At 45.6% G+C, this 24,450-nt stretch overlaps 1 protein-coding gene across 5 annotated transcripts in view; it reads left to right on the top strand.

Annotated features, from left to right (window-relative positions):
* Positions 1-24,450, top strand: part of RERE (arginine-glutamic acid dipeptide repeats) — a 192,125-nt gene that overhangs the window by 127,944 nt on the left and 39,731 nt on the right. For all 5 annotated transcript variants that reach the window (XM_050322215.1, XM_050322216.1, XM_050322218.1 and 2 more), the window contains one exon: positions 19,167-19,247. In XM_050322215.1, the coding sequence (XP_050178172.1) occupies positions 19,167-19,247 (81 nt within the window). The remainder of the gene's footprint in view (positions 1-19,166; positions 19,248-24,450) is intronic.

Here is a 24,450-nt window from a genome sequence, read left to right as displayed (position 1 = left end):
GGAACTTGATTAGAAAATACATAAAGATGGGCTTAGAAGTGGAAATACATGGACATGGGGGTATAAATTAAAATAGACATTGGGATATAAATGAAAAATATATACATGGGGATATAAGTGAAAAAAACTGGTACAGAGCAAGGTAGAATTACTCATGGAAAAGTGACAGGAGAAAAGTTTGGTTGATTTGGGGTTTTTTACCCCCCTCCTCCTTGAATGGATGAATTTTTCAGGTGGTTGATTGATGAAGTGTTCGAAGGGGTGATCAGAGATAAAAGGGCTGTTTTCTTGTTGAGCTTCTAATAAAGTTGAGATTGGTTAAAGGGGGAAACTGTGGTGGCTTTAATAATTCAGGCAGTGGCCGGGCAGAGTTTTTCAAGCTCTTGTTTCTCTGCCAGCCTTTCAGGAGTTGCTGCAGTGAGTGCCCTGTGCTCGCTCTCTGCCTGTGGAAATCCTCCTGCAGCAGCTCCATCAGGCCCGAGCCAGGCCCCATAAACCCGTGTTTGCAGCTGATTCCATGAGCCAACAAAGAACCTTTGTGGTCAGGAGGCTGCCTGGAGACAGGGAGGGAAGGAGGATCATGTGCTGGCACTGGCAGCAGCCACGAGCAGAAAGCCTAGGACGCTCTTTCCCGATAAGTTTTACGGTTATCTCGTGGTAAAAGTGAGTTTTGTTTATGGAACTGGCTGCTGGGACAAATACTGGAGTGCTCTGCCCTGTGTTTAGGAAGTTTGTGTTCATATTTCAGCCTGTTTTCTCTGCATGCATTCATGGGTAACTTGCACAGGGCCAACACCTTTTTTTTTTTTTTTTTTTTCTCCTTTCCTGTGTAGAATTTTTGCCCCCTCTCCTTGTTTTTTTCCATCAGCTGCACTGTGAGTGCTGTAGCTGCTGCAGCTCAGGGGTTTTCCATGATCAATCCCTGTTAGACAGGGGAGAAGAGAGCCTTAGGAATGGAAAAAACAAAGTTTATTGCAAAGTGAAACGTTCCTGCAGAAGTGCAGACTGTGAGCACGGAGCAATGATCACTGACTCTATAAATCATTGTCAGGCCCAGCTCATTTTATCATATTTGTTCTTGTTCTGTTCCATCCAAGTTTCCAGAAACACTTGGCAGCCCTCCAGCCTCGGCAGAGCCAAAGATCAAACTGTGCTCTTATTTATAGCCAGCTAAGCTCCACCTGCACAGCTCCACGACCTGTTTGTCCCTGCAGCTTGCAGAAAACTCCAGGCTCTGCACTTTGGAGCATTTCTGACACTTGCAAGAGAAGTTTCCTTACTGCTGGCTCTTTGAAACGGAGGGAAAACTCTCTCTGTGTGATCCACAGGCTGCTGAAGAATTCTGTAGTGAAGTGTTTTTCAGAAAATACTGATCTATCAAACCCAAAATCTGGCCAAAACAGTGAAATGTGGGTTTAACTGGTAAATTTGAGAACCTTAACAGTGTGTGCCCTCCATCTCCTGATGGCCAGTGATGAGGAGGTGGAAGCCTCTACTATTGTGGTGGGCTGATAATCCAAGAGACACAATTGTGAGGCAAGTGGAAGACCCAGGTCCAATCCATGTCCCTGTTTGTGCTGGACTTAGAATTAATCTTTTCTTGTAGCCCAGCAAATATCTACTTGCTTAAGCTTTACAACTTGGATAAATAAGCAGATCCCACACCTGACAGAGAGCTTTGGTCAGTTAACCTGAACTGAGAAAGGCTTTGTGGCAAGTGACACACTCAAATCATCATCATAATGATGATGATGATGATGATGTAGGTGATAATAATGAAGATAATAGTGTAGATCACAGCTTTTGCTGTCTCAGTTTTTCCATTCCTGCCTTTCTAATCCTGTCATATTCTCCCTCTGCCTTGCCTCTGGGCCCCCAAGAAAGGTCACACTTCCTTTGTGTTATTCTTAGTTTCATTTTCTGCCAGATTTTTAAGATGAGTGTCAGAACTGTTGCAGGGAAGCTGTAAAGGTTGTGTGGCTGGGAAAGAAAGGAGAGTTGGGGCAACCTCCAGGAACTGGGCAGGTGGTAAAAGCCACTGGAGTGGAGTGTAATCACACTGACTCAGGGAAAGAACTGACTTAGTACAAAACCAGTTCTTAAAACTCCACACCTGCCAGAGCCAGAAATGCCCTGTGAGTTGGTTGCTCTGTGACTTGCACGAGGATTTTGGCCGAGTCATTTCTGCTGTGCTGGTGATTCCTCTTGCTGATTTTGCTGTGCCCGTGATAACCCTTTGTCAGTAGCATTTCTGATACAACACTGTTGCATTGCTCAAATTAATTGAAAATGTGGTTCTTTCTCAAGTTTTTTAACCCTTTCTGTGGCCTCTCTGCTGCCCAAAGACAAAGCCTTTCCTGTCAGTCAGAACAGCTCTGTTGCCCTGTGACCAGACTGTGATCTAAGAGCTGCTTGGCAATATCAGACCTGATTAAAATAAAGCATGGGAGTCCTGTTATTTTTACCTCTGATGATGTGGTTGCAGAGGTTTAGATCAAATTAAACAGAGGATAAAATTGGCCGGTGATTGAATTACATGGAAGGCTTTGTAAATATGAAGACGGAGGTTTGTTGTCTCCCTCATGTTTCTAAACCTCTGGTTATTTTTAAACCTTTCATTTTTTTTTTATTTTTTTTTTAATCCCTCTATGTAAATTCAGAGGCACAGTGTGAAACCCAGTCTTGCACACTGCCTGCAGAAGTGGCTAAAGCAACTTATTTACTGATGGGTCTAAATGCAGCTCTGAGAGCAGCTGTTTCCTGTTTGTCAGGGCTCATTCTCCACCTGACAACATCAATTTCCAGCACTGATTTGACGGGGAGGGCTTGGTTTCTCTTGTCATGCTCATGAATTTACTCCTGTGGACAAGTTGGAGCAATTGTCGTGTATAACACTTTATTCAGGCACACACCAGCACCTGGTGGAATCTCATCAGTGTGAGGCTGCAGTGTCAAGTAGGAAGCAGAGCAGATTGGAGGAGATGGGTTATTTGGGGGGGGGGGAGAAGCCTTGGAGCAAGTTGTGTGGTTTTGATCCAGCTGGTGCCATTTAGAACTTTCCCTCCCCTGAGCTCCATGTCTGGCACGTGGCACGACCCTCTCGCTGCTGGAGCCAGGTCAGGGTGCCTGGGAAAAGGGGGCCCTCAATGTCACTGGGATTTGTCTTCCTTTCAGCACAACCTCAAAACTTGGCTCTTTTGATCTTGTGGCATTTTGGGTGCCAGCAGTCAGAAATCCCTCGTAACAATGGACTGGTGCTGGTCCCTTCTTCTTCTTCTCCAGTTGGGAATTCTTCAAAACTGACCTGGGAAAATTGTGTTTTGAAGCATACAGGTTTGGTGTTTCATGGAGGATCAGTGACAGCAAACCTGACAGTGCCTCTCTTTACTCTGGTGCTTGCCCTGATTGCAGCGTTCTGGACCTTCTGCAGGTTCCAGATCTGGAACCACGATCATTAACTTCCCTCACTTCAGGTTAAACTCAACATCCATATTTCCTGGCGTGCTTTCAGTGGAAATACCTCCCCAGACAAACTGTCCTTATGAAATTTCCACACATCTTTGGGACAAAAATCTTCTGTGCAAAATTGCTCCGACACTTTCCAGGGATGTTCAGTACAATCCTGACCCCTGTGCTTGCTCCAGCTTCCATTTCAGATCAGTAACCCATCAAATGGCTATAATTTATAAAGGATACTTTAAGTTTTGTCAATTTAAATGGCTTTCTCCTCTGGCATTCCTGAGGCATTGGAAGTGTGGAAGGAAATAAGCTGGTTCTGACTGTTCCTCGCCCACCAGCTCAGATTCCATCTCACCTCGTTGTCTCTTCGTCCAGAATGTGCTTTTTTTTCCTCTCTCTCTCTTTCTTTCTTTCTATCAAAAGTACTAAGGAAATCAATAGGGCCTCCAGAAGAGAGGGAGACAAATCAGAACCAAAAGAAGCTCTAGTTTATTAGGTTTTTAATTAAACATGATGAACACATTTTAAATAACACAAAGGCCTCAGGCTGAGCTGCATCTAATCGAAACAGATTAAGTCACCCGTCCACACTTGGGTAGTTATTAATTCTGTTTATTTATGCATGCTTGCTGCAGGCAGAGCTGGTGCTGCTCTGCTGCAGATTATTGCACAGGGATGCTTTTCCTGCATGGAATTGTGCTCCTCATTACCATTCAGATGTTGGTGATGGCGAGGCTGATGGAACAGCCTTTGAAACTCAGGGATGGACCTTCCCAAGCTGAGGAAATCTGGGTAAAACAACACTTGGTTTCTTGGACAGCTCTTCCTTTTCCCCTCTGCACTTTGTTCCATCTCTTCAGAGATGTTAAATTCTCCAAAGGAAATTGCCAAATGTTCCTTGGGAGGGTTTTTTTTAACTTGTGAATCTCCGTGCAGAGCTGTCACTGCCACCCTGTGACATCCCTGAGCACCGGCTTTTATCATGAAATATTCTGCCTTTTAAATATTTTACGTTGCTCTTGATGTGGAGTAGTTGAGGTAAACAACCCTGATTCAAACAACCTCTTAAATTTATGTGCTGGGCTAGTTAATCCTTGCTGGTGCTAAGCCTTAATTGGCCGTGTACATCCATTTACAAGTTCATAAATTTTAAAATATCCACACCTGGCTTCAGCTTTAAACTCATTTATCAGAAAATACAAGTGGAGATCTTTATTCCAAAAAGGACAAGATAGGGAAAACTGTTTTTCCTGCTGTGTTTGCAATCCAGCAGAGCAGGTCAAGAAATTACTTATGCAAAGCCCACGTACTTATTTGCTTGGCTTCTCTGCCTGGAATCATCTTCAAATGTCTCTCATCTGCCCTTTTTGGAGTATCTGCTCATGAAAACATTGTTTTCATGGCTCCCTCCTTTGAAGCCAAGCTCTTCAGATGTGCTGGAAGACAGAGCTGCTTACTGGGGCAAAAATACCCTGAATTTTATTTCCTGTTTCTGTGGCAGTTATAGAAAATGTAATTCATGGCCAGATTGAAACAGAACCTCTGGAATAGTCGAGCGGGGAGGGGGAAATCATCAAGGGAGATTGGAAAAGCTGAGTGGCATTGCAGGGCTGCATCTGACTCATGCAGTGGGCTTAGAAGGTTAAGATATCACTTACTGCTCAGTTTTAATGTTTTATCCACAGAAAATAAAACATTACAGCTTTACAGTGGAGGGGACAGTTCCACTAAATTAACATTTTCTGGAATTTAGAAATCCAGCCCTTTGCAAGTGCGTTAATCAGTAAGAGCTGGAACTTAATTGGGCACTGAGATAAAAAATTTCAAATTGCCAGGGCCCAGTTGGACCTGTGCTCTAAGAAGAATAAACCAGATTTTAGTTTAAGCAAGTGTGTGGGAAGGTCTCGTCTCCAGCTTATTATTAAGTGGAAAAGAACTATCAGCCTTCACAGTAAAAAAGTAACCGGTGAGGGATGAAATTATTCTGCTCAGGGAAAAAAAAGTTGTTGTTTAAAGGTTGCATAAAATCACAGTTACTGAGCAGCTGGCAGGTTCACAGAACACTAAACTGCAGCACAGCTGGAAAACACAAGGTGTGGTAGAGCTTGGAGAGGTGAACTCAGCTGCCACCCAGGTTTCTGGAGGAAAGATAACCATCTTTTTTGTTGGTGATTAACTTGCCATCGGTGTTTGATCCCAGCCCTTGTTTGGAGGGGTCGATACTGCACGTGCAGCAGCGAGTTTATTGTCGAGTCCTTTCGGAAATAAGGCAGTGAATTAAAAATCAATTATACGTGCAGAAAAAGTTTGTGTAGGGCAATCAATTCCGGCCTTTCAGTTTGCCAAAAGATTCCATTGTTTAACCAGCTGTGAAAAGGAATGAATTTTAAAAGCCTCCAGCAAATGAGGGAGCCCAAATGGGGGGAGGGAGGGAGAGATTTAAAACAAAAATTATTTCAGTGTTTCGTGTTCAGCAGAGGCTCGTCAGGGATAAATCTATAAATCCTGTCAGTGACCTTGGCTTCCAAATGGGTGATTTCAGTGCTCTCCCTAATCTTGATCTTCCCCCAGCTGCCAGAGAAGTTGGTGTTTTCTTAACAATACCGTTTTTTTAAAATATTTTATTTGTTTTGTTCAGCTGCCAGATGCTTCTTGATTTGTGGTCTCTCTGCCTTCACGTGGACTATTTTTATCTATTAAGCACTTACCACGTTGCTGATTCCCCCCCCCCCAAAAAAAACCCAACACAACAAATATTTGCCCTGGCTGTCTCCACGCCTCAAAGGGCTCTTTCTGTGCAGGGATGGAAGCGAAACTCCAGCATACACCAAAATAATCCCGAGGCTGCTCCAGAAGCTGCTGGTTTGTTTTCTGGAGAGAGAGGAAAAAAAAAAAAAAATCCATAATCCAGCAGTTTCCCTGTTGCCAAGGGGAAGGAATGTGCTGCCTGGAAGATTAATAAACGGCTGATGGTCGGTTTTCATCTCGTTTTCAAGGGCATCTTGAAAACGGAGCTGCCTTCCCCTTCCTGGGGCTCTCCATCGACTCTCCTGGAGGGAGAAGGAGGCAGGGGGGGACCCCAGCCGTGGTGTTTGTCCTCCCACAGGGCAGGGGAGGGTGGTTTTCTGAAGGAGGAGGGCCCAAAAAGCTGTGCCTTGGCAGTTCCTTAGCAACGGGGCTGCAGTGGGGTCGGGTGGGTGTCTCCCCACTCGTGTGCAGGGAGGGCAGAGCTGCAGCTCAGACAGGGCCTGGGGATGGAAACAGCCCAGCTGGTCCCTGTCCCTCCTCCCATCAGGTGATGTTCTGGTCACTGGCACAGCTCCTGCCTCCAACACTCTGACCTTTTATTCCGATTTTATCTGCCCAGAGATCCGGGAGCTGCTTTAAATATAACATCGTGTTATATCCTGTTCCTCTCAGGGAGGAAACTGAGTCATGGCATTAGAAAGAGCAGCTGCAGAGTGGAGGGATCATCAAAATTCTGGATGTTCTGGCCTCAGTGCTTTTGCCACAGCCAGAAAACCAAGGGAGGGGTTGGTAACTCCTCTCTGGTGGTTGTGGTCGATCTTTTTCCACCCAGTGGTTTTGTTTTGGGGGCGGGAGGTTGTTACATCTTGATATAATTTGCAAAATTGGCCTATTTACTCCCCATTTCTTTGCACATAACTTGATTTCCAGGTTCTGGATTGAGGTTTTTAAGATAATCTGTATTTATTCGCAGTATGATTGACTTTTAAAAGGCTGATAGTGTTAATAAGGTAACGTTGCACAGTTTGCTTCCCCTTCTGAATGCAAATATCACAAATTACCTGGGATAGATTTTCTGTCTCGTGCTCATCCCAGCTTGTGGGACTGCATGAGTTTCTTTATGCTTTTGAAAGTGATTTTATGATTTAAAGATGAGAAATGCTGGTCAGCTCTCTGTTCCAGGTATTCTTTTTTCCTTGTTGTTTTGGAAATGATATAAATTGTGTGATTTAAATTTAGGTTCACCTTCTCTACCAGTTAAGGAAAGGTGACTGGTTTCTTGGCTTTTACTGATGGCAGCATCCAGAGTTCTTGGGTTGATTTAAAGTTATTTCAATACTCCTGTCACTTCAGCAGTTTGGTTGGGTTTATCTGCCTTGCAGGTGGTAAGAAATTCAAATTATCTACAGGATCCTTACCTCCTCAATGCCTGAAAGTGCAATTAGAATATAGTAGCAAAATAATAGTGAAGTGCTTTGATATTTTTTTCATATTAAGCGTGTGATAGAAATCTCCAGCTTCTTTCCAAGTAATTTTGGCTTAGTCTGAGGTGATATAGGTAAAAGTGTTTCCTTTTGTAATACTTGTGCTGGAATTACACTTTATTAAATACACAGAGCCCAGGATTAGATTACTTGATAGGGCAAATGGCTGTTTTATTTCAGAAGGGTTGTTTGCTGTCTGCATGGCAATTTGCTGTTCCTAACAAGAGCGCTTTAAAAACACAAAAGAACCCCTAAAACAAAGCAAGTGCAGACAGATGACAAGCACTGTCTGCAACTTGACAAGGTGGTATTTGATTTTTAAATATTTTTCCCCTGATAGTTTGGGTCTCTGTCTTAGCCTTGACTTTGATTCTGTTTGAACACAGAGCCCGTCAGCCCAAAAAAACCCCAAATTTTTGGCTTTGTCCTCTGTGGTTCTGCCCCACAGCTTATCTGAGAATTATCACTATGGCCCAGTGGCCACTGAGGCAGCACATGACAAAATGCTCTTTCAGGTCGGTGTAGTGACATAATTCCTATTGGAGAAGGGTTGATTACTGTCACAGTGTGGGTGCTCTGTGTGTTTTAGTGCTCAGGGCTTATCTCCCCTGCACAACAAGAATGCCAGAACACCCCTCATTTGCAAGCGCTGTTTGCATGATAGATTTTATTTTTCTAATCTTCCCTATCAACAGCACCGATTTATTTTATTTTTTTTTTTTTTTAAATCCTTCAGATGACATAAAAATGCATTTTAATGAAGCAAATGATCGGGCTTTGTCTCTTCTGTGTATAAGCGGGGCGGCCACATTCAATTAGGCTGAAAAATGATCATTTGTTCTATTACAGGCTGTAACAGAGCGAGTGGAAAACCGTGATCCATCACCAGTTGCTCAGCTTCACGTTACTTAAATCACTTGCCATCCTGTCAGAGGCTCAGAATCCTCGATGGGAGCCATTATTTAATTCAAGTTTGTGGAGGTGTCACTTGTTTGATAATAGGCTGGTTCTGTAGTAGATGCACAGTGACTAAATATTCATCATTTCCTGCATCCATCCAAGAGCCCTAATTAGTCATGAGGGTGGCAGTGCCACAGTGCCATGGGGAAGGGTTTGACAGCAAATAAGGGTTTGATCCGAAGGGAGACTCCGTAACTTGTAGCAGGAGAAGGTTCTTCCCCCAGAGGGTGGTTGGCACTGAACAGGCTCTCCAGGGCAGTGGGCACGGCCCCGAGGCTACCAGAGCTCCAGGAGGGTCTGGGTAACACTCTCAGGGACATGGTGGGATTGCAGGGAGGAGTTGGACTTGATGGTCCTGGTGGGTCCCTTCCAGCTCAGCATATTCCGTGATTCCCTGGATTCTGCTGGAGCTGGAAAGGCCTCGTTCCTGAGCCTGGCTCCTCGTGTCTCACAGAGCCAGCATGAGGGGTTCCCTGTACGTGGAAGAGAACTTTGATTTGAGTGAGGAAATGCCACCTTTTCACAGTCACTGCCCATGGAACAGTCACTGAGTGGGACACTTCTAACCCTTTAAGGAAAGGGCGTGGTTGGCTCAGCTGAACCCCAGCACAGCAGCCCCTTCAAACACCCTCTGTGCTATCCCCTGCACCGTGAGGTTCTCCCTTCCCCTCCTTCTTCAAGTGATGTGTTGATCATGAGGGTGCACTTTAAAGCTCCTGCTCGGTGCTCCTTGCCCAGTGTTGTTTGTGCTTTCGTGTGCCTTGTGGTTTTTGAATATGTTGTGGTAAAGACTCAGTGCAGGAGCTTCTGGCTTTGTGGTTTTGCTTCAGTTTTTACTGGCCTCCTGATATCTCACTTGTTTCCCTTGTGCTTGTTCCACCATGTTTGTTTGGGTTTTTTTTTATTCTTTTGTTCCTTTCCTCCTCCCCCATCCCTTTCACAGCATCCCTCAGATTTATATGGCTTTTAGGCTACGTGGGGAGATGGATCATTCAGGCCTTATGCATTTAGAGGAGCTGATAAATAACGTGGCAGTGCCTTCCCCTCCACTGCACTGGAATAACTTCCAATGCTCAAATCAAACATCCCATTTGCTACAAAGTGGGGAAGGCAATGAGGGCACCTCTGGTTTATTAGGGTGCATATTTCATTTGTCTCTTAGGGAAGGTGTTCAATTGTGTGCAGCAATTCCATGGTCTCAGCACCCCCTCCCCCTTTGCCTCCCTCCCGCCAAAATCCACCTTCCCAGTTTCCCTTCCAGTGTTCCCCCAGCCTGGAGTTTGATTTTGTCATCACCAGTATTTCTTCTCTCCGGATTTGCACACTCAGGGGTCTCTTCACTGCCACTGCAGCCAGGGACAGACATATCCTGAGAGGAATTCAGGAGTTTCCAGAGGTTGCCTTGTGTCATTTTGGTCAAAAACTGGAATTCATATCCAAGTGCCTGAATTCCAGCCTGGGCATCACTGCTGTCACAGCCCTGCTGTTCAGTGATTTACCTGGGAAGCGACCTGCAGAAATACCTACATGGATAATTTCCTTGGGGATTCTTACCACCATTTTGTCTCATTATTCTTGGATTTGTTCATTTGCTCCAAAGTCTGGGGGCTCTTGAAGTGCTTTTATTTGTTTCCCTCTGTTGTTTGCATAAAGTCCCTGTTTGAAGGCAGCAAATCATCTCCAGAATAATTGATAATAATGGTTGAAATCCCAAGGGAACAATATTTCTGCAATAGGGAAATCCTTGGTACAGGTATTTGAGATTTTTTTTTTTCTATTCAGATTGAGGTTTGCAGGTTAAGTACTGAATTTCTTCCATTTACCTGTATTAAAGGGAGATATTTGGAGATGCCATAGGGGAAAGGAAGCACGTCCTTGAAGGGGAACACGTTGTCCAGCTCTTTCTTTTTACTTGCTCTTTGGTTTTGATGTACAAGGACGCTTTTGGTATATTAGCATTTTTAACAGCAGTTTAAAATAACAATCAGAAACGAATCTCTTTGTGTACAGAAAAGGCAATCTGAAGTATAATCAAAAGCTTTCTGTTGTCTGTTGGCAGCAGCCCATTGTTTTCTTTCTCTGGGTCACAAACCGGGCCAGACCTTTGTTCTGTTTAACTCTTAAGAGGCACCTTTAAAAAAAATCATTTATGTAAAAACACCCTCCAATCATTTTAGCTTTAGGACTGAGGAACTGTTGAATCCAGGAGACAAGAAGCTGGAGAGAACATTTTATAAGCATGGCTCTTTGCTGTCAGTGAGGGCACTCTCCAGGTCGGGGGTTTGAGGGGGGTGCCCACAGCAGGGACGAGTCTCACTGTGTGAATCCTGGCTCATGGCCCCGTGGAACGGGGCTGCTCTCTGGAGATCACCATGAGCAGATGTCTGGGGAGGCTGTGGGAGCAGCTGGAGCGTTGCACAGACCTGGATCTGCCTGTCCCACCTGCATAGGTGGATCCTACATCTGTCAGCAGAAGGTCTGTCATGGGCATTTAAATACCAGTCGGCCAGGCTGGTTCCCTGCTGTGGAAATGATGACGTTGAGTAGAGTGAGGAAGTGCTTTCTGTGCAGCTCTGGAGAGGAGAGGTGTGGAGAGTCCTGAGGGAATGTTTCCAACCTGCTGGAGGCCCAGCACTTGTTGTTCCCTTTAGGAAGATCCTCCTGCCACTCGCCCCTCTGTGCAGTGCCACCGACCTGGCTGGGACAAAGGATTGCCTGCTCTTCCCACCCTGGTTTTATTAGAGAAAGGAAACTGCAGACTGAGCAGTCTCCAAACAAGAGGCCTCATCTCTCCCTGCCTCTCCATCCCTGCCTCGAAATGGGGGACCATTAGCAGTGGTGTTAACGCGGCCGATAACGCCTGTAATAATCCATGAATTGTTTCTCCAAGGAGGCGAGGTTGTTTATCAAACACCCCTTCTAGAGCTCGGCAAAAGGAGAAAGTCAGGCTTCCTTTTTTCCTCCTGCTGCTGCTTTAATATCCAGCCTGGTTTTGATCGTGCATCAGCTGCTGCTGTGCCACTGCGGGCTGTGCTCAGATCAGGTTTCTCGGTGCGCTGTTGACTTTATCTCGTTTACAGGATCACATTTCTGTTGCCATACGCTGTGTGATCGCAGCCTCCCCGCAGCTCCCTAACAATTAGGAATGGAGCAGGAAGTGTGTGTTCCTCACAAAAGCCTTTGGAGTCGGGTTTTACAATCACGCCCGGAGCAGAGGCGGGGGAGGCACTTCTCCCAAACACGCTCCTGACAGAGAGGAGTCTGTTGTTGCAGCCACTTGGCCGTTTGTCAGCAGTTCCCAGACATCCATCCATCCATCCCTGCATCCCTCCTGCACAGGTTGCTTGGCAACCCGGGCCGGAGCCGGCGCGGGGCCGGAGCATCAGGTCGGGGATGATTTATCGGCGGGGCTGGGCGGTGAACCCGGGAGGCAGGACTGGACCTTTCCCGGGAATGAGAGAGCCTGGCTGGGCTGGGAGCGTTATCTGGGATGTGCTCTGAAAGCACCCGGAGCTGATAGTTAGGGCACAATTAGAGCAAAAATAAAGGCTCCTCGTTGAGACGTAATTGATTTTTTTTTTAATTTAATTTTTTTTTGCTGTTTTGTTTTCTCTTTCCCATCGTGGCTCCCACGCAGACACAGGTACAGTGCAGCAAACCCAAACCAGAGCTGTGCCTGGTGCTTTGGGTGAACCTGAAATCTCTGTCTTTATAAAAATAGCTCTGCTAAAATCCTGATGGGAAAATACAGCTGGGGTCAGCACAGAAGGTTAGCAGCACCCTGACAGCTCCAGGCCTGGGGTGAAGGAACAGCTGAATTCTCCTCCAGCTCTGGAAATGTCTGAGAGCTGTTGTGTCACCTTCAATATCATGTTGCCTTTCATACAGACTTTCTGCATTGATCCCTGGCATTAAACAGAGAAGGGAAGGCAGAGTTTTGTAAACTGGCATTTAGGTAATGGCTCCTGCTGTGGTCACGTGCAGAACTCTCACCCCCTCAAACCATCACCTTCGATAAACTAAATGGAAGGAAAGTGGGGCAGCCTTTAGGTATCAACACCTCAGCTCAGCTCCTTCTGCTGGCTCCGGTCCTTTTCCCAGCACGGTGGTGAAGAGGGGTGGGCAATCCGTGGAGGGCATTTCGACAAGAGCATTTGTGCCCCCGTGTCTGAGAAGGCAAAGAGGAGAAGAAAGGCTGGTGAATCCACTCTGACCTCTGGAACGGGCAATATAAACACTTTATTGAAAATTCCAAATAAATGTGCTCGCAACCCGTAATCCTGCTCTGCATGCAATCTCATTTAGCCAACTGGGTATGCAAATGTGCTATTAATGTGTTTGCATCCAGTATAAACACACAAATCTAATCTGTTTATATATGTCATTTACACACAGCTGTGCTCACGCTCACTTAATACCAATATTTTCAGCGGGGCGAGAGGTACCATGGGAGATCTATTGTTCCAAACAAAAGCAGCACCAGGGAAGGGGGGTCGTTATCAGCGCAGGATCTTTTGGCATTCCCTCGAGGGAGGCTGCCTAATGACTCTGTGTCTGTGGACAGGCTGTGGGCCCAGGGAGCACAGCCTGGGAGGTGCTGTGGCCGCTGCATCCCCGCAGTGCTTTGCTGTTGAACCCCTTCATTGGAGGGAGGGTCTCATTTCCCAGTTTAATTCTCCAGGAAGACAAAGCCATCCTGATTGGGAGGCAGAGCGAATTGTTTGGCTCCTGGAAGCCTTTCAGCTGATCTATTCCTTGTCAGTTTGTTTATGGAGGATACTTGATCTTCCAGGCAGATGGCCTGAGGAGTAGCAAGGTTTTTGTCACATGTGGGTGACCAGCAATGCACTCTGAAGAGGGGCTTTGAATATCTGAGTATAGAGTGGTGTCTAATGAATACCAGCAAAATATTTTGGGGGTTTCCACCTCTTTGAGTAAGAGAACTTGGTGAAAATACGATTTTATTTTCAAAAATACCGCATAGGTTAAAGGATAATTTTGTCTTGACGGAATAGAATTATTTCACTTTAAAAAAAATTGTCAAGAAAGATCAAGAGACCAGTATCTGTGATCTAACTGATTTCCAGTGAGTGGCATCCCTGCCCATGGCAGGGGCTTGTTTCTAGATGAGCTCTAAGGACCCTTCCAACCCAAACCATTCTGGGATCCTATTAAAGCTGAATTTGGGGTTAGTATGTATTTTTTGGCAGTTGGAGTGGGTTTTTTTGGGGGGATAAGAGTGTTCAGGGAGCAAACCAGTTCGTAGGAGGAGTTAAATAAGCATTAAATGGAGATGCTGTGTGTCTGCAGTGGTCAGGTGGATGTTGGGAACAGCTTGGATGTGTGACAGCTGCCTTTTCTTTCACTTAAAGTACCTCTGTTTGCCCTTCCTGCAGTTACTGAGCACGTAGAATATAGAGAGTAAGATACAATAAATATTGCCATCAGTTTCTACCCCTGGCAGGTATATTTTGGTGAAAAAAGAGTTGTGAGTAACACACATCTTTTTGTGCGAGAGACCTGACATCTTCAGGCTGAGTCTCCTTAATGAAACTATCAGGATATTTCTGTTTTTAGAGGACAGTGTCTATCACTGACCTTATCAGCAAATGCCTTTTATTTGCTCTGTACACACATGAGCGAAATATAATGTTAACTCAGCCAAGCTTTTAATAAAATGTGCTCTGCACTGAAATTCAGCTGACAGAATTGTTTGGAGCAGTCTCTGAATGTGCTGCACGTTGAGCAGGAGTTTTGCAGCTACAACCAAATCTCATTTTCTTTGTTTGGAACAACTGCCATAATTTTTCGTCCCCTGAAACTTAAGAAGTAAAGATGCTTTCGTGCATTTAGTGTTTATTTGCTGTTAACTGTTAAAACCCCATAAATTTTGCTACTGTGTGTACTGTAAAACTTAAAGAGGTATATTAAATATGGAAGGTGGTGACAACTTCCATTGGTATCTGCCTCAAAAACCTCAGGCCTTTCCCAAAATGCACTGAACCTATTGCTTTCGTTATAGCAAAACCTTCCATTTTATTTGCTTATAATTAAGGAAGAGGTTGAGAGAGAAGAACTTGCTGTTCTTGGACATAGGCTAAAGAGGGCCTTTTTTTTTTTTTTTTTTTTTTTTTAGAAAGATTGAGAAATAAAGTCCCTGTTTCCTGGATTGAGAAAGAACAGAAGAGGCTCTGTGTGTTTGTAAATATATTGCATTGCACAATGTTCTCCACTCATTAACCATGTGGAAATCATAGGAAGGGAATGAAACTCCACGTGGAGTTTCTTAGAGAAAATACATTTGATCTAAACTTGATTGAAGCATCACCTCAGAAGAGACAGATTAGTAGCAGTGATGAATTTGCAGGTTGATCAGAGTTGTGCTGCCTTCCTGAGGCCCGTGAGGTTCCTGTTTGAAATTCTCAACTTGATTTAAGCAGGTTGTTTGTCACAGCAGTTGTTATTCTTGCACACTTCTCTAAACAGCTTTGCTTTAGATCTTTGGCAGTAGAGCAGCAAAGCAGGCCCCTCATTTCTGGTGAAAAGCTGGGGTGCAGGATCTCAGTGAGCAGCAGCAGCAGCAGATTTCTCCTGCCAGGCTGTAATCCCTGGATAATAGAAACCCTGACGTACACCCTTAACTACAGCTCTGCACTGGCACTGCCATCCCGTTGATAAACATGCCAGCTGAGCTGTGTTAGGCACAACATAATGGCTTTGTGTATCTTGTCATGATATTTGTTCCCTGGGATAAAATATGGGACCTGCAAGTAACACACAGGCAAACATTAACATGCTTGTTCCTTGTTCTCCCTGGGTTATTTATAGCTGCCTGTTTACAGGCTGGAGCAGGGATACTGCAGGATCTAATGCATTGCATCAAATTATAAAATGGTATTAGGAGGCCTTGTGCTGTGGCTGGTCAATAGCCATGGTAACCAGATCATAAAATATAACGGTGTCTGTCGGCACTGACTGCAAGCCATGGGATTTCCTAAAGCTGCTTCACAGCCATCGTTATCCAGAGATTTTTTTTGTTTGTTTTTTTAATTGTGCCACAGTTTGTCATCAGTGAACAGCACAAACAACGATGCTGACAGAACCCTGTCATAAGGAATGTTCTAAAGTTGAACACAAGTGGTGAAATTGAAATGTTTGTCCTAAAAAAAATTGAATTCTCTACTCGTAAAAATTAAACCGTTTGTGCTCTAGAGCCACTTCCACGTCTTATCCAAACTTAGCCATAGGTTTGAGGCTCGTTATTCCACCAGCCCTGTATATTGTAAGACTATTTTAATTCAGCAGCTGTCGCTCCCAGATGCCTTCTGTGAGCAGCTCAACATCTCCCGCGCCATTAAGAGGCAGACATGGAATTTGGTGCATGTCATCTGTGCAGAGGAGAGCAAATTTAATCAGTGGTGTGCAGTCTAGTCTGCCTTGTGAGTCGCTGGAGAGCAACAGGTCACTTCTGATTTGGTGTGCAACTGTTTGGTTCTCTCGTATTTAAAACCATTTCAAGGCCTCTGTTGGGCTTGACTTGGAGAAAAGGAGGAGCTGCTCTTGCTGCAGGCCAAGGGAGATCAGAGCATGATGCCTGAATTAATGAAAGACTAGAATAGGAAGGAAAATTTCAGGATGTCAGATTGACTTGGTTCCTGCTTGGAAATTTGGAATAGCATTTCAAGGTCCCTCTGATTCTGTTATTCAGGTGGGCTCTATTGCTAGGCTTGCATTCCCAGTAGGGATTTTTGATATCCCATGGATTCAAAGGAAAACAGTTTGTCAAAGGCTTTTTTAATAGAGTTGAATCCCAACACAAAACAAATATAAAATAGTTCAGTTAAAGAATCTCAAGAAAGTAAATTAAATGGTCTGTTGGGAATTCAGATGCACCCTAGTAAGTCTTTGGCAAAATGAGGAATCGAGAATTTTGGGTGTTTTCATTTTAGATTGCACTCTCCTGTTTCCCTGTGCTGTTTCACCCTTGGTTGGAGTGTTCCAGCTCTGGTTTCTTCTTACTCCCTACAGCTTCTCCTGTCACCTTTTCCTGTGTGTGCTGTTAACTGATGCTGCAAAAGCACCATCCCTCTGATACAGCCCAGGAGGCAGCGATGGCAGAGCCAGGAACTGAGCTGCATCCTCAAGTTCCCTTTGGATTGCCTGCTCTGAAATGTTTCTTCATCTAGTTGATTTTTCATTCTTTGTGATGAGCTGCAGACAGGAATTCTGCCGCTCTCTGGGATATTGGGAGCGGTGTGAGGGCACCAGCCGGAGGTTTGTGGTGCCAGGGGCATGATCCACCTTCCCCTCAGTGTAATGAGAATTCCTTGGTGACATTCACGTGGTAAAAATGAGGAGCATGTTTGTGCATTAGGGACCAGTTACACACTGTAGGCACTCCATACCTTGCTCTGTAGTTATTTGTGTGACTTCTGCTTTATCAAAATTTTCCATGTTCAGGAGCCCGGGCACCCCCAGTGCTTAAATGCCAAGTGCTGTGTTGGCTGGTTTGAAAGGAGCAGGTGGGTATGAGTAAATCATACACTGGAAGGGACTGTAATCTCCAAGCCTTTACAACTGGTGGTTAATTCTCGTCTCCGTGCCCCCAGGCACGTTCTTGGCGAACTCTGCAGTCTTGCTGGTTTTTGAGGGTCAGGGTTAGGTGAGGATAGATCCCTGTGGGAGCAGATCTGCAAAATAATGTGTGTGAGGTTCCAAGGAGCCTGTTCACTCCTATTGAGGATTGTGGTGGGAGCTGCTGAGGTGCGGAGTCCTCTATTTGAGCAGTGAATGACCCTTTCTGGGATTCCTTATGCCCTTCACAACATGGAAGCCTCTGATCGCTGCCCTCCTCCTTCAAGCAGATGTTTGTCAAAAAGGTGTGATCCAAAATACATAAAGTCAACTTACTTCTTTTCAGGGAATTACTAATTCTCAATTCCCTCCCTTCGCCGGAATATTAGGGCCCTCATACTGAACATCCCTTATCTTTTTTGCAGTCAGTATTTGCTATTTGCCTGTTTCTTTTTATTGGGGAATTACTAATTCTCAGCTCCTTCCCTTCTCTGGAATATTAGGGCCCATAAACTGAACATCCTTCACCTTTTTGGCAGGCAGAATTTGGTGTTTGCTCATTGTTTATACCTGTGTATGATATGTATATAGGAAAGGAAAAGCTTTTTTTTTTTTTTCCCCCTCATTTCTTTTTAGGGAATTACTAATTTCCAAGTCCCTCCCTACTCTGGAATATTAGGGCCCATAAACTGAACATCCTCTACCTTTTCTGCAGGCAGAATTTGGTGTCTTGTCTGCTTGTTGTTTATACCTGTGCATGGTGTTTATAGGAAAGGAAAAAGACCTCCTAGGGGATGACTGGCCTTCCCATAGAAGAGGGACTTTGTTTAGTCTTAAATGTCTGGGTGCTGGCTCTTAAATCTCGTGGTGGTGGATTTTAAGTGTCCTGGTGGCGGTTTTTGAGGATCCTGGTGGTGGTTTTTGAGGGTCCTGGTGGTGGTTCGTGGTGGGGCCGTGCTGGGTGAGAGGGTCGCCACCGTGTCCCAGCGCTGCGGGCAGGGGGTGGATGTCACCCGGCCATGGATTTACCACACGAAGGTGCTGGAAAGAGGAGAAAGGAGGAGGAAGAGGAGCACTGGGCAGGGAGCGGTGCCGGAGGCCGAAGGGTTATTCGGGGTTGGGGGTGTTGCTGAGGGGAGACGCGAGGGGCCGGGGGAGGCGGTGGATGCGAGGCAGCGGCTGCTCGGAGCGAGGAAGGGGAGCCGGCGCCGCTGCCGAGGCCAGGGGCCAGGGCGGGCGGGATCCGGCGGCGGCGGCTCCTCCGCGGCTCTTCCCCGGCTGTGCCCGGGCTCGGAGGCCCCGCGGGCGGCGGGGAGGGGACGGGGGGGCCGGCGATCCAGGCCGCCTTTTGCGGCGCGCCCCGCGGGTGCCGCCCGCCCAGCCCCGCCGCCATCACACGCTGGGCGGCCGCCGCCTCGCGCCCGGCCCTCGGCTGCTCCGCTCGGCTCCGCTCCGCGCCTGGGCTCGGCTCCGCGCTCGGCTCCGCGCTCCCGGGCTCGGCCGCCGCTCCGAACCCCCCGCAGGACGAACACGGGGGGCTCTGCGAGGATTTAACCCCTGCGGCACCTGCTCGGCGGCGGCTCCCGCGCCCCCCCCCCCCGGTCCCGGCGCTGCGCATTTCCCCCGGCTGGAGAGCTGACCCCCGGGGAGGACGGGCTGTGGTGCGGTGTCCCCGAGCTCCGAATGGTGGAAGTTTGACGCGGAAGGGGATGCGGTCGGAATTTTTCGGTGTGTTTTCAAAGCCCTTTTCCACCACTACCCCCCTTTTCGTTCGCGGCCGCCGTGTTAGGTGCGTTTGCTTTCACCGACAGACCTTCGGCTCCCGGCGCTGCTCGGCTCTTGGGCTGATTAACAGGAGCTTTTTTTGGCTTTTTTTTAACCTCTTTTATTACTATTTTTTGCTTCTGCTGACACGCTGTTTTTTGTTATCTTTTACCACAGAAACGTTTTATTAAGGGGTTGAGGCAGTACGGCAAGAACTTCTTCAGAATCCGAAAGGAGTTGCTTCCCAATAAGGAGACCGTGAGTACATTTGGACTTTATGTAATTTGCTTTTTTTCCCTCTCTCTCTCTCTCGCTGCTTCGCTGTTTTGATCTTACGGAACTCTTTCCTTTTCACCCGGAATTCTCTTCGGATAAATTGGAAGGCAGAGCCACAGCCAGACAAGGTAGCTGTTAAAATTTCAGCGCAGTTTTTTAGGTCTTGGGGCACGAAAGATGTTACATAAAATAGTCGTCATGGCTGGACGGAGTCGCCGGGCTTGGGCGAAGTGTATTTATGGGAGACCAGATCTAATTTTAAATTCTGACATTACGATGGGGGGGATAATACATTTGTGTCACCCGGCCGGGCTCAAATGGCATCGGGTAATTAAAGAAAGCCTAAAACAAAACAAGATCTAATTGAATCGGGAAGCCTGAGGTATGTGCCTGCTCCCGTGGCCCTGGTTGTGCTTTAACTCTTCACCTCCCCGGACCGTGGAAGTTCTGCTGGGGAATTGATCCATGGCTTTCCTGAACTTCATGGAGCTTACGTAACTGTCATTCCAGTGAAAATCCTGGCCAGGGCCTCCCAGGGGGAGATGGACATGGAGGAGTGGTCGACTCCTTCAAAGGGAAAAGAGGGTTTGGGAAGCCTTGGGAATCCGGTTACTTCTCCGTTAGTCCTAATCAAGCTTCCCTAAAAGCTTCTGTTTCTGTTCTGCAGGTGTCGTTTCACAGCTGGGAGGGTTTTCCTTGCTGTTCTGAATTTAGAAAGGGGGTAACTCCCTGGAAATGGAGTGAGGCTGTTTTCTAGCAGTGTGCTGGCGATCTGGAAAATACTTATTTGAAGCATAACTGGCTGTTTGGACTTCTGTAGGTGTGGAGTTTGGATGTGCAGCGGGGAAGAGCGTTACTGTAAAAATATTTAACAGTCTGTCACTTGCTGTGGGATGTTTCCATTCTCCTCTGAGATGTTCTTGTGAGACAGTGCTGTGATAACACAGTCTTTTGGTGGTAAACAGTAACACTGAATATGGCAAATGGGAAGGCGAGGAGGAAACAATTGCTGGAGTTACATGTTCACCGATTCTGTTGAGAAAGAAAACTTAATTACTGATCGAGTGTTGGGAGACTTTGCTTCAGTATTCTGTCGGATTTTGAGGCACGAAGGCCCAGTGCTGGAGAGGTGACAGTTTAGCAGGAATGCTGAAAAACTGTGGATCTTAAACAGCTAACAAATCCAGCTGAATCAGTTCTTTCCCTTTTTCTTCCGAATCTCTCCTAGAATGGATTTAGAACAAATTGGTGTTTGCTTTAGAAATCAGTTCTGCTCGTGGTAAGGTTACTGAGAGGCAAAAGCACTCTTGTAAGTTTGCTTTACAGCAACTGTGAAATATATCGGGGTTTTTTAAATTTAAATTCATTTTTTAAGTATCAAATTTATTTTTGTGACGGAGAAAAACATTTTTCAGAGGTGGGGGAAGAAAAGAAAAACTGAAGAACAGAGCTGGGGGCAGGTGTCCGGATTTCTCCACTGGAGCTTGGTTATCAGGCCTCAGGCTTTTTGTAAAAGTTTTGCAAGTGGTGTTAAACCTCGTATAAGCTATCGTTTTACAAGCGCTGTGTTTTTGTTTAATTAGGTCTAATTTTTGACTACAGAGAAGACTAAATATTAAGTCTGAGCTATGGGAAGCATCATGTTGATGGGTTTTTGGGCTCGTTTTTTTAGCCCCTTGTGGTAACTGATCTACAAATAACCTTTGACCTGCAGTGGGTTGTTTATAATCTCCGCTTCCTATTTTTGCCCACAGGCCTCACTTCTGCTTGCTTTTAATTCCCAATCTTCTTCAGCCAAAATTTACAGCAGCTTTGCTATAGGAAGGCTATATATTTGCAGAATAAAGGCTGCAGTAAATATTTGACTGTCCAGCTTTACCTTTCTTCCTTAAAGTGGAATAATGAATAATGTAAATGCCAAGGCCATGGAATTAATTTATCTTTTTTTCATCACCAACATAATTTCAGATACCTTGCCTGCCATTTTTTTTTTATTGCAGTTTGAAGCAGTCATGTAGCAATTCCAGAAATACTAGAAAAAGGTCTTATTCTCCTGTTTGCCTTCCATATTAAGATGAGGTGAAACTCCCCCCCAAAATTATTATGTGGGTGCAAAAGCACTGAAACACCTTCCAGATACGTGTCAGGGGCATTCTTGGAGTGATTTCCCTTAATATCTGAATACATCTAATGTAAGAAGTTTACTTTCCTGGTTACGGAAGCCTGTGGGGAGGAGAGCCAGGGTTTTTGCCTCTGCAAACCCCACCAAAAGTTATTTCTTGTTTATTATCATGATTTTTGTACAATATGTGCCTTTTTTAAACTCTTAAATGTCTGCCCCTTTCACTGGGGGAGGGCTCTCCCCAATATCACCTTAAACCCTGGGGCTGGAACATGAAAAGAGAGGAAGATGAGGAATACAATAGAAATACAGAATCCTTGGTGGAGACCAGGCCTATTTTATATTAAATCAAGCTGAGGCTGCTGTGCAGAAAGTCTGATGAAGATGACATTCTATTTCTTTTCTGGTATTGGAAGGTGTAAAGTGGCCTGGTGAGATGAGAATTAGGCCATCCTGTACTGAATTTCACAAGGGTGTTAAGGAATGTCCTATTTGAGTCGTGCCTTGGCTTTTTTTATTCCTCCATGGTTAACATGCAGCATCTTCCAAGAAAAACCATCTATCTGTCCACGTGTGTTTTAATTAGTTTAACACAGTTTTTCAGCGTTTTTAATTGTTTATTCTAAACGAATAATCACCAAGCCAAAAACTTTGTGAAGGAAAACATCTATTCCATGTCAGAGCTGTGTTTGTTCAGGACTTCACTCTTCCAGTCTAGTTCAGATTTTCACTTTATTTCCACGTTTATGGCCAAGAGGGGTTCCCAGTGGTCACGAGAGTGAAGAGCTGTAGCATTTCCTTCAGGCTTTTTTACACAAGAGGCACAGGAACTGAAATCAGCTCTTACCTGGACATGCCTTGGGCTGAAGTGGGAATGCTGACGTGGATCAAGGAAGGCAGTAGCTTTAAGGCTGGATCAGTAAGTGTTAACCTTCTCATACTCTGGAGAAAAAAGTGCCTCCGTGTGAGATTTTTAAATAAAACCTCTGCAACTTCCTTGGCTTTCCATTGAACTGTCTTAAATAGATCTTCTCCTCTCTTCCAGTGTACCTTCCATCCTTTTCCCCCTTCCTCCTGAATAGTTTTTCCCTTGGTTGTAGCTGTGGTTGACTGACACAGCTGATGAACTGTGCTGCTCTCCTTTTGGTTCATGCTTGGCAGCACTTCTCATTCTGCATGGTAAGCCAAGAAGTAAATTTTGGAGGTTAAATTCACATGTTGTGAGGATGGAAGGTACACAGCTGGCAGCAGTTTTTCTGAGTATCTGATTTGGCTTTAAAAGTGGTTTTCATTCCCCTCCCTTCCCCCTCGTTTTGGGATAATTTGCTAAAACTTTGTGATAATACTGGATTTTCCAAGTATTTAACATTCTGCTCCGAATTCTTTAGGTGATTACACTGAGCTACTTGAATTTGAGAGTTTTAGAAGCACCAGCAGTTGTGATAGGCCTGAGATAAAGGTACTTAAATGCCTCAGAGGCCGGGAATTGCCTCATTGTGTTGATGGAAATAGCTTAACTCTGTGTTGGCTACGTGCAGGAGGTAAATAGAAACACGGAATGAACTTGAGCTTGTGCAGAGCAGGAGGAGGAGGAGGCCAAGCCGTGGTGTCAGCTGTGGCCTGTTCCTCTAAGCCTGCCCTTGTGCTGGTCACTCACAAACCCTTCTGGAAGCCTCAGGGGCGCAGTTTCAGTTGATTTGGACGATTTAAGGCCACAGTCCCAGAAGAAGCAGAATTGTTTCCCTCTGGCTGGAGCTCCTGCAGCCTGTGTGGTGCCAGGGGTGTTGTCTGAGCTGTGGAACTCCAGCCTCACCCTGGGTGGTTTAGTTGGCCCCCAGAAACAGAGGGGGACGTGTGTGATTGTCCCTTGGGCAGCCTTGCAGGGGTTCAGGAGTAATAAAAGTTACACCATTGGGTGGTCATGGCACTTGCTGCAGTTTGAGGGGTGGGTTTGGAACTCCCCTGTCTCTCATGGTTCTGCTGATCTCCTCTGCACATCCTGAGCACTGGGGCTGACACCCATCTGAGCTGCTGGGGCCGAGCAGGAAGCCCAAAAAGAGGACAGGGAGTCTTTGTGGAGGCACCCAGCCCCTGCTCTCACTTTGCTTTGAATTTCCCTGTTGAGCACGTAGGTATCTTTGCTGTGTGTGATTTTTGGTTTGGCTGCTGAGCAAGAGCTGACAGAGTGCAATCCAAAGATCTTGCCCTCTGGGTGGGTGCTCCTTTATTTAGCTTTAAAACCCAGTGTAAACAGAAGTTATGAATGTCAGCTGTTTCCTGCAGATCGAAATACCTGCAGCGTGCTGTGTTTATGCACAGAAGAACCTAAATATGCATCATTTCTCCAGGAAAAATAGTCTCTCTTCTCATAGTAAAATCTTTCCCTCCAAATTAAATGCTGCTGGGACTTACCTCAGAGACTAAATAAGCTGAGCTCTGTTAATGTTAGGAGACAAAATGAGTGCAGTGTGAGCTTTCAGCATAAACTTCTGTTTAATTTTAGATTGGGGTTTAGATAAACAATTTTATTCTTGCCTCATTAATGCTTAATCTTGTGTTACATAATACACAGTATTGGCTTCCTGAGTAGCTCTTAAATATAGTGCAAATGTGTAGTAGCTGAAAGGTCAGTGCAGTTACCATATGTGCAGGCTGGCAAGGTGTCTGTCCTCTCTGAGGACAGACTGTGTGCTCCTCCTGGCAGCTCACAGCCTCAGGAATATTTGTGCAAAACTCCCCTGAAAGGTAGAGCTTCCCCCTCGAGACAATTGTTCGAATAGCAGTTTTCCTTTGATCAAAGGAGGGGGATAATTAGATGAATATCTCTTGGTCTGTTGGTATAAAGTGATTACTTAGCCCTACACTGGCTTTTTAATATTTGCATTTAGTGGTGGAGCTTGTTTGGAGCAGTAGCTGTGGTGTGGGCTCTGTCACTGCTCTGCTTTCCCAGAGGAAATCTATTTTATTTGATGCCATATTCCCCTAATGATGGGATATTAATACACTGCACAGCCAAGGCATATTATTTCCTGACTTGTCGTTGCTGCTGGAGCGTTCAGAAAG

The sequence above is a fragment of the Myiozetetes cayanensis genome, unplaced genomic scaffold, assembly GCF_022539395.1.
Source record: "Myiozetetes cayanensis isolate MyiCay16 unplaced genomic scaffold, myiCay2020 scf28, whole genome shotgun sequence".
NCBI lineage: Eukaryota > Metazoa > Chordata > Aves > Passeriformes > Tyrannidae > Myiozetetes > Myiozetetes cayanensis.
The sequence above is the reverse complement of the archived record's forward strand: the minus strand, read 5'-3'. Positions and strand labels throughout refer to the sequence as shown.